Raw genomic sequence first — 10973 nt, forward strand, 5'->3', positions numbered from 1 at the left:
AGAAAACAATTAAAAAGGACTCATTCAGCTAGTTATTAATTTTAAGGCTTCAGTTAAGTAATTGAGAGCTCAGTAGGAATGAAAAGCTGGGGGGGGGGCGGGGGTGCCGCAGGACCAGGGATGAGAACTGCTGGTTTGGTGTAAAAACAGTGAAAGTGCTTTTGTTACAAAAAAAAAAAAAAAAAAGGAAGCATGCTTTAAAACGACAACAATAGGAATTAATTAGTATTAAAAGTATTGTGTCACCCTGACAGTGACATGCTGCAGGTAGACACGGAGGACTGGCCTCTCATCTGATCATTTGTCAGTCTTTCCAGGTACTACAGGTACACAGTCACCCACTTCCTCTCGCTGTAGCTGCTGCGCCAGTAGCTAAACCGCAGAAGTAAACAGAGTTGTAAAAAAGCGATTAACTTTCCACTGCTATAATAAACGACTTGAACCCGCAGTGCACCGCTCTCTGCCCCGACTCCCACACGTACGGAACAAGTCCAAACCTTAGCTTACTCGCGTTGAAAGCTAATTCAACTGCGTTATACACGACCCAACCCCACTCGAAACACAAGAGAAAAAGACGTGAGTCTCACACACACACACATTTTTATTTTATATATATATATATATATATATATATATATATATATAAAAAAAACTAGACCTCTTCTACTAACCCACGCTGTTTTTATTTAAAAAAGAAACGAGTCGTCTATACAATTTATAACAGGACTGCCATCGATAACCCCTTTACGCGCTTGGAATAACATTTTTAATAGTATTTCACATTTTGTTTTTTAGCACAGTGAGCGAGGCTTGACTTCGTGTCTTTTATTTTGCGCTGTAGTTTTCTCGTACTGCTTTTTGACTATAGAAGCCGCGTGATTTTGCCAGCTTTTCATCGACACGCTGGCATTGCAATGGCTCCGCACTTTCTGCTCTCAAACCGTTGTAGATTTCAAGTTAGCTGTAGCATTTTATAAGTAACTTGAACTCTGCAACTGTTTAAGAGCGGAGGACAAATAAGAAACGTCTATTTGAGCAAATAAATAGTTAAGTAATTAAGAGCTCGGTTGGAATGAAAACGCGGCAGAAACAGGGGCTCCTGAGGACCGGGTTTGAGAAGCATCTCGGTGGCAATGGTATCTCAATGCAATGAACTACTCCGGTCCTGGAGAGCCGCTATCCAGCAGGGTTTATAGGTGTCTTTACATCACCTGTTAATCTGGACTAATTAAGACAATAATTATTAGTTAGTAAAAACAGTTTTGAATGTGTTTTTGGAGGAACAACTTCAAAATAACAAGCGTGCAGTAAACATGGAAGATCGTAGCAAACCCTTGTGTTGAGCGGATCAAGACTGATTTTTTTGAACAACTGAGATATTGTTAAATCGCCAATAATGTATTATAGAAAAATAAAACAAAGAAATGTATGGATTACGTGTTCCATAATTTGATTATGTGTTTTATAATTAATATTCTGTTTAACTTCCTGGACCACGGCTATTTTAATTTTAATTGTATTTTGTATCTTGGAAGTGCCACCAACCACGTTAGCCTTTTAATTGACCACTAGATGGCAGGCGAGTCCAATCCAATCGTAATTTCAATACAGTTATTAAAAACTCTTACTCCGTTTACTGTGCACTTGAACATCAGGGAGTCTGTTATTAAATATATATTATATATATATATATATATATATATATATATATATATATATATATATATATATATATATATATATATACACCTATATTTGGAAGCGTGGAATGGCCCTCCAGAACCGTGATAGGACACACCTGATCTAGTCTATGTTACATAAGTTTATGACATGCAAGTGATGCACTAGATTTTAAAACCGCTATCCCATCTATTGCAATACAAACTGTAAATATCTAAAGTAGTGGTATGTTTAAAAAAAAAAAAAAAAAAAAAAAAAAAACTTAAAAAGTTTCATGTTGAAACGGACAAGGGTGCAGAATCCTTTTTTATTGTTTATGCACTATATTGTTAACCACAAGTATGAAGAGAAAGAACACCGTGGTGGTACCGCAGTGCAACCTCAACCTGAAACGCAAGCAACGTTTCATCAGTCGTGTTTCTTTTTAAAGGTGAGAAACTGCCTCGGCCTTTAAAATGTGTGTTTTTATTATTATTATGATAATAATAATAAAAAGCTGATGACTTGCTACGCTCGTCCATAACTATAAAACACAGAATAAGATGCTTTTGGAAGCTCAGAAAGCACTACTGCAATATTTTATTTAGAGATAAACGAATTGTTAGGTCTTAAAATGAAACTCAATGAATTGAGCATATGTTCTGGTTACACTATTAACATATTTTAGTCTGCTGAATTCTGGTTAGAAGCTGATTGTATCTTGGCTTTTGTCTTTAGGACAACAGGACAATGTTGTAAAAACAGGTCCTTCGATGTCCAGCCCTGACATGAAATATAGTTGCCTTTTGGGGAGATCCAGTGTTTTGTATCAGAGCTACAAACCTATTGATAAGCATCTTCCCAAATAGTAAACTAGATAAACAGGTTTTGCTTAGAAGATACAGTTGGTTTATGAGGGGGTCATAATAGCTAGCCCCTTTAGTGGGATACTGTAAGGGCTGGTAAGAGATTTATATAACTAAGAATCTTGTTTTCTTCTGATTGGGTTAAAGGAAAAGGTTAAGTCTATATGAACTACAACATTGTATTGTCTTTTTGATTCTGTTATGACCTGTGCTTAGGGAGAAATGGAATACCCAACTATTTGACTGTTTTGAATAAAACATCTGTGTTGAAATTTACAACGGAGTTCAGAATCACAATAATTATTTATACTCACGGATGCACAAAGAAGAAAACAACACTAACTTCTAACTAACCTCTTTATTTTAAAACAACCACCACCGCAGATCCGTTAGTGCATTATATATATATATATATATATATATATATATATATATATATATATATATATATATATATATATATATACACACACTGTACTGAGTTAAACGAGATAGAATGCAGTTCGAGAAAAACGTGTTAAATACGAGGGTGTAAAATGCGAAAAAAAGCAATATTTCTATTAGAGGTTGTTTCACCTTAAATGGACCATAGCTTACATTTGGAGCAATGAACTTATCTATTTTCACCATTTTATTTTTTCCCCATGGGAATCATACTGTTGTAGCAGTAGGCTTGGTTGTACAATTTAGTACTTTGCGTCAATTTATAATGTGATGCACATTTTGAACAATGTCCATCATATCCCCTTTAAATGCTATTGGGTTTGTGTTATATTAAAATAAATAAATAAATAATACAATCATATAACTTTCTGTATAGATGTGTATAGACTAACCCCGCAGTATTCGTGCACAGGAATCAGACACGCTACCTGTGTTGGTTTTTGTTTTTATGCTAACGAGAAGACCATTGCCCGTTACCAAGAACTGAAATGTGCAAAGGCTGAGAACAATATCCACATTATTATTCTGTGCAGCAGCAAAAGTGCATGGGTAACCTCCCGCCACAGATACCTGCAAGATAATATCTACACACAGTGAAACCCAGTCACCAGCTCAAGCGAGCGATGCAGTTTAAAAAACACACCGTTGTAATTTCTATCTAAGTTTCCCTTGTCCCTGTATTGGAGTACAGGTGCACACCCCTTAGTTATAAAACGATTTTGTTGCAATTCGTTTTAATTTATTGATTAATAAATAAAATAAAATAAAATAAAACACATTAATGATTTGATTTACAGTACCAACGTAAACTGAACCTACAAGTGGGTGGTTTGGTTTGTAAATTGAACATAACATTATATATTTTGAACTAAAACTTAAAAAAAACAAAAAACAAAAAAAAAACAAAGATTTACTAAAAAAACAAAAACATTCACTTATGTGGTTAAAAATAAATCGTAATGGGCTGTGAAAAAACAAACCAAACCAAAAAAACTATTTGGTATATATATATATATATATATATATATATATATATATATATATATATATATATGTGTGTGTGTGTGTGTGCACGCGCAGTTGAGCGTGTCAACTTTTTGGAAACTTTTAAAAACCTATATATATAATATATATATATATATATATATATATAAAATGTTTCTTCTATTATGAGAACGACCTTGACTCCTGTCATGTTCAAATTTCTGAGAAAGACCACTTTGTGGTGTCCTCACATGTAGGGAAAGTGTGAAGGTTATTGGTATCTTACTCTAAATGGGGACAGTTTGGGGGGAGGGGTGTGTGTGGAAGATGGAGCCCTCCATTGTTCAACAACAGGAAACAGAGTTAGTTACCCTTCACCCAGGATCACTATCTACCTGTCTAGTTAAACCCATTTTACCACATCCTATTTCATATTCGCTGTGCTCAGTATCTCAAATATGTTACACATACCACAATAGATTTTTTCTCACCATCAACTAAAGAAAAACATAGAAACTCAAAATGACAGTACCAATTGATCAGAATTCTAGTTCAGCCTTATGCAAGTTTTTAGTTCCATAGGAGAACTCAAAACAAATACATTTTTTAAACTGTTCCCGTTCTGGTAAAGAATGAAAGTCCAGTGGTAGGGTCAAAATTACAATTACAGTGTGTGTTGTGTATATAATATATATCTTATTATATATAGAGATTATATATATATATATATATATATATATATATATATATATATATAATTTAAATAAAAGCTGAGAAAAAGAGCGATACTCAAAAGTCTACTTCATGTTTTTATTTTTTTCATTTTGTCAAATTTAATTAAAAAAAAACACTCCTTGCCCATCTGCCTTTGCAGATCTTGAGAAGGCGTGCAAGAGATTAGTTTGACAAATCCTTTAATTGACAGAACCACTTTAGGCCGAGAAGTGCTCCCTCAAGGAAGGCTAGGAATTTCTAGACAACGCAACTGTCAGTGCACTGACACTTCAGATGTTAATAGCAGCAAACTGACAGATCTTTTGACCAAAAGCGTAATGTTTTAAAAATCAAAGTGTAAAGTGGGATATTAGGAAACGTAGAATACAGTCATGAAGGTAAATGAGCGAACATAGCGAACACTTCTTAGTAACTGGGGTTAAAAAAAGGAAGGAAGTCAGGCATCTACAGATTTATTAAAAAGCATACAAAAAAGTTTTTAAAAAATTAAAAAAAAAAAAAAAAAAAAAAAAAAAACAGTATTAAATCGAGCAGTACAATCTTCTATTCTTTCTCATCAGGTCCAGACTCTGCGGGAGGTTCTTCAGGGGGGGCACTGTTGCTTTCAGAGCCGGTGTTGCTGTCGCTTGTGCCCTCTTCAACTATGCTGTCCACCCCCTCCGGCACGCTCTCTTTGTCTTCTGTAGTGGAGGCCCCCTCCTCGCTGTTCTGTTGGCTCTCCAAGGCCTCCTCTGTCCGGGGCTCACCTGTAAAACAAGAGGAAACATACCAGGATAGCGGCAAACCTAACTGAACATGTGCCGTGTGCTGAATTACAATTGGACGCCTTGGACTAAAACATGCTCCGGCTTGAACCAACTGAGGGGTCTCGAAAGCAAAATGAATCCCCACTGAAACAATGTGTGTCTTTGCCATCCCCCAACGCTTCGCCCTCTTCTGTTGTACATGTGCTTTATTTGGTCTGCTGGTATTCACTCTTACAGTCAGAAATAATTAAACTGCTTGTCAGACCTTTGCAACACCAGTGAGTCGCCTTAATTGGATCAATTAAGTGTTTATTACAAGATTAATTGGTCCAATTAATGAATTATGTACATATAAAACAAACACCAGGTGGGACACCTGCCCTCCAGGACCAGGATTGGCCACCCCTGTCTTTGATGTATATCTCAGATAAACACGCAGGGCTTATAACTGTCAATAAAAAAGATGTAGTTGTAAATCAAAGTATTCAAAGGGGAATAATTATTTAGCTTTAAAAGATAGGGGTGTAATGGAATGATAAAACAAACCTTTAGTGGTATTTAGATAGGACTTGCCACCAGGGGACACTGCGGTACCACACACCAGGTTGGCAAAAAGCTATTTCTACCCAGAAGCTGCAGCAACCTCTACATTAAATGAAATGTAGTTTGGACGGAAATGCATTATACCTGGGTGAACCAAATATTTATCAAGGCAAGACTTAAAACAAGCGGCTTCACACCAGTTAGTAGTCATTCTTCTGTATTATACTGATGATTTAAAAGGAGACAAAGCTAGCCATGTCTTTCTTACACTGATAAGTCAGATATTAGAATAATGGTACTTCTAAAACTGCGGTAACAGCCCATACAAATACACAAATTATTTAAAAAGTCTTGGGCTCATCAGTAGTACAATTGATATCCTATCCAACGGAACACATGCTCCATACATATTCATATGGCACCTGGTACTGTACCTTGCCTAGCTGTGTGAGAATACCAAATCCCTCACCTGTCTTCATGGGCTCTGCTTCCGGCTCTTCCTCTTTCTTCTCCCCCATTTCTTCTTCTTCCTCCTCCTCCTCCTCCTCCCCCTCGTCCTCTACTGCTTCTTCCTCCTTTCTGGCTGCCTGCCGGTCTTCCTCCAGCGCTGCCCTCTCTGCCTGCTCCACAGCCTCCCGCTCACGCTCCTCCTGCCTCTTTCGAGCTGCTTCCTCCGCAGATGTGATCTCCACAGCGATCTTCTCCATGTCCACCTCAACCTTCATCCCACACAGCTGGGGATGGAAAGACCACCGTGTTTCATATAAGACGCAAGACACAACGCTTAAAGCAATCCGGGTACATGCAGATGCGTTTGACGAACAGAAGGCCATATTAACGCATTCAGTTGAGAATTATTGTTGTCGAGCTAAAGAAAGCAACATTAGTGTTACGCAATAAAAAAAAAAGAGGTACTCCTTTATTGAGAACGCAGGAGAACAGGACAAAAACAAACAGTTTACATATATTTTCGGTCAATGGGACTTTAAAGACCACAGAAACCATGGTCGCTTTTTGATGTTTCTTGCCTTCTCATGGGCCACGGTATACTTTGAAACAGTTTTGTCCTTTTCATTACAGAGGAAGATTTTGCATGTGTTGCACTTTGCATGTGGTACCCAAGAGCCCCGTGAGGATCCAACATGACTGCCGACAGCATATGTTAACATACAGTGCCAAGACTGAAAGGGTTAACATGACATGTGAACAAGGTACAGAGGGGGGACATTACAACCCCCATTCCTAGCACTGACCAATGTTATGCAGTTAGATATACATACCTACATCCACAGCACATGGAACTGCAACTCATACATTAGTAAGTCACAAAGTTATGCCAAATTGACTGAGCAGGATGTGTGTGACCTCTGAATGCCCCTACGATGATTCACAGTTTCCAAACATGTACTATATTAAGAGAACATACCCTCTTGAGGTCACTGTTGAATGAATCTGTGGTCTCTAAAAATTTCCTTTTCTTATCCAGGTGGCGGTCTTCAATCTGGAGCAACTCTGCTTCTAACTTCCTCTGCAGGGAAAAAAAATAATAAAAATACGTTGGTCTATTCTGATATTAAGCAGCCAACAGAAAAAAAGTAACGAATCATAAATCAAGTTAACAGAACTAAAGTAGTATTTTATGGAGATCCGATAGACAAACAGATACAAGATCATCCAGTTATTTAAATACCAGATGCCACCTTTGGACACTTTATTCAATCTGATTCAGAACCCAAACAAAACCCACCTGGTGGACCATCAAGGACTGGACCTGCCGCTTTAGCACCTGCATCCTGGCTGTGGTTACCACGGACCGGACATCCGGCACCACGCTCTCGCTCAGGATCTCGCTGATCAGCCTGTGGTTCCGCTGGAAGCGAGCTGCCGCCGTGTGCTTCATAGAAAACCCATCATCATAGTCTAAAATACATGATGAGGCTACTATAAGAATATATGTTTAGGAATGAAAAAAACCTTTTTCTATACTACTACTTAACCTGGTTGGCTATTCCATGCATTTATAACTGTGTAAATTTGAAATAGTGTCATGGGTTAACTTTATCTATACCATTTTGTGACATTAAAGACTGCAATCAGCCAATTCATTAAAACCCTTTGCAGAAACCATTAGTATTGTGCAGGGATGGAAATAACCCTCCTCTTGCATAGCTGTTTCACCCATTCCAGGTTTTACTATGAGCTTGATTAGCCAAAGCATATAGGTAACAATCTTAGGTGTATTGTTAAACTCATAATAAAACCAGGAATGGAGCTTTATTTCCATCCCAGTTGTATAAAGGCAACTTCTGCTGTTTTTTTACTAGTGTGAAGATACTGGATACCTAAAACGGATACCTTTTCTTTTGTACAAAAAACAACTTTTACAATCCACACACAGAAGAGTCCTGTTCAGAGTTTAAATAAGCATTATAATCAGGTTAGTAAACATGACTGCTGCTGCTGCTTTTTACTTCCTACATTACAGAAAATCTGATGGTGCCTAAAGCCCCTCTCACACTGGCAAGCTGTACCCGAGTCGGAACCTACCCGGGTCGGGACCTGGCATCACGAGGGTCGGCTACACGATTTCGCTCTGCTTTTGATAAAGCAGGGTCTACCTGGGTGACAGAAGTAAATATGGATGCTTCCATCCAAGCTTCTCAGGATTGAACCGTCGGCCCAAACGTTGATGACAGCAAATGTTTCTTCATCCCTGCTGCAATCTGGCTCATATTGCGACTCAATTAACAATGGCTGTTTGTTATGTTGGCCAGCTTACGAACGGCTTTTGTCTCGTTCGACTCGGTATGTGGTTTGACACTACGTGGGATTGGGACCCGGGCAGGGGTGCCAGTGCGAAAAGGGCTTAAGAGAGCAAACCTACATTCACTTTGCCATTCTCTTGTTTGAAAGTGTGCAGTACTTAAATCATCTGCATTATTGTAACTGTTTTTGTATTCCATAAAAAAAAGGACGATTAGACAGGGTTTGGCTAGACGCCTATCATTGCTGGTTAATTACAAGCATTTTTCAGTTGACAGTACATCAAGGAAACTTGCCTCATGCATGGGTGGATCCAGCATATACATCAACAGGTCTGTCAATCCTTTTAATGGCCTCATAAAAGGCCAATATCTATTATTACTGCATTTCTAAAGTCATCTGTTACTTAAACAACTGTTCCCTACCCCCTACCCCCCCCCCGGGCCACACTCTACCTCCCCTCAATTATTCATTCCCCAAAACAAGTCACAAGCCCGCCGCTCAGTCTCTCCTACCATCAGGGTCCTCTGCTGGCTGGATGCTCATGTAGGGCTCCCCCTTATCAATGCGAGACTGCCTCTGCCGGCTCTCCTCCTCCAAGGCTGCCTCCGCCCGGCTCTTGGCATTGATGTAGGCCAGGTAGGCTGGAGAGTTGTGGTAGGTTTTCATCGACTCGTTGTACTCAATCTAGAGCAACCGAACACAGTGGGATTGAAAGAACCCTGGGGAATCAAGTGTATTTTTTATGCTAGTTTACCCAGTGCGTGAGGGTGTAGGCAAAAGCAAGAACTAATTGTGCTGTTCATCGCTCTGCCATAGCAGATAATTTCATGAAAGTACATCGAAATCAAGACTGCGACCACTTCTACATTGACAATGCCAAACTGTGTCAAGTTGAGAAAATCCATTGCATACCACCGTCTGGTCCAAAAGACCTCTCGCTGTCAGCGTGTGCAAATGGCAAGGTCAGAGGCAAAAGACCTCTCGCTGTCAGCGTGTGCAAATGGCAAGGTCAGAGGCAAAAGACCTCTCACTGTCAGCGTGTGCAAATGGCGAGGTCAGAGGCAAGGTTAACCACTCACTCCTTTAAAAGTATAACCAGTCTGCTTCAGCAATGCAGTATGTAAATTAACGAGAATATTATTGTTGTTTCTATTTATTTAGTTTACCTTTTCTGCTTCGTATTCATTTAAGTACTCCTGCTTTTCTTCCTCAGTGAGGTCTCTCCACATCCCACCGATAATCTTCCCAATCTCCCATAGCTTCAAGTCTGGATTCGAGGCTTTCACTTGGTCCCAAACCTACAAGAGTCGTCTCCGGTTAGCTAATCGGTAGCCAAACAAGTAAATATTTTGATGCACAGCTGCCACCTAGCCTGAACAGTAAGCTTCAAATAAAATAAATTCTTTATACAAACACACTCGCTTAATAAAAGATACAGTAAAAAGAAGGGGCATTTTATAATGGATTGTTGTCAAATCAAGTGCAAACTTCAAGACAAATCAAGACCACCCCCCTTTCAACACGCTATACCGCTAGTCTCAGAATGAAGTTGGTAATTATACCTTTCTGCTATATCTCATGTAGGGCATCAATGGCTTATCCGGAGGTTTAGGGGCTTTTGGAATTGTAATCCCTGAAGAATTCTAAAAACAACAACAAAAATAAATAAACCAGTTACAGGGGGCTCTTAAACAGATGAGGTTTATGTACAGAAGTTACGGATAAAGAATGAGAGACGTTCACGACAGATAAAGCAAAATGCAGATGACAAAAGCTGGTTTGCAAAGCAACATATGCATCATCGTACATGTGCATCACCATACATGTTCAGCTATCAACTTGGACCAATTACAGAACTTCCATACAAACATTTTTTAATAAATTATGTAATACAAATTCATCCACTTAGGGTACGATGTTAATAAGCATCAAGCAATTAACTTGGTTGTGTTGTGAAAGTATAATCTAAGTTACACTGCTAGGATCCTGCAATACGTACAGAATGTGCACATTACAAACTGAAAAAAAAAAAAATATATATATACTTTTATTTTCTCTGACTTAAAAGCCTCAATTAGAAAAGAGAAACTCTAATACACGTGCATTTACTTCTTCAACAAAACGTCAGGTAACAGGGTGTGGTGCTTCTGCACACACATACAGTATGGCCTCAGACTTTCAGCCTCCTTTGGCTTGAAAGAAAAACCTGTGCTTTGTTTAAAACTAAAAT

At 38.6% G+C, this 10973-nt stretch overlaps 1 protein-coding gene across 1 annotated transcript in view; it reads right to left on the bottom strand.

Annotated features, from left to right (window-relative positions):
• Positions 1-4781: 4781 nt before the first annotated feature.
• The window catches only part of LOC121302010 (SWI/SNF-related matrix-associated actin-dependent regulator of chromatin subfamily E member 1-like), an 8984-nt gene continuing 2792 nt past the window's right edge, over positions 4782-10973 (bottom strand). The window contains exons 5-11 of the mRNA XM_041231791.1: positions 10306-10386; positions 9910-10041; positions 9256-9427; positions 7725-7897; positions 7404-7505; positions 6447-6711; positions 4782-5434 (exon numbers count right to left, since the gene is read on the bottom strand). Of these exons, the coding sequence (XP_041087725.1) occupies positions 5232-5434; positions 6447-6711; positions 7404-7505; positions 7725-7897; positions 9256-9427; positions 9910-10041; positions 10306-10386 (1128 nt within the window). The 3' untranslated portion in view covers positions 4782-5231. The remainder of the gene's footprint in view (positions 5435-6446; positions 6712-7403; positions 7506-7724; positions 7898-9255; positions 9428-9909; positions 10042-10305; positions 10387-10973) is intronic.

Source organism: Polyodon spathula, chromosome 28 (genome assembly GCF_017654505.1).
Source record: "Polyodon spathula isolate WHYD16114869_AA chromosome 28, ASM1765450v1, whole genome shotgun sequence".
Lineage (NCBI taxonomy): Eukaryota > Metazoa > Chordata > Actinopteri > Acipenseriformes > Polyodontidae > Polyodon > Polyodon spathula.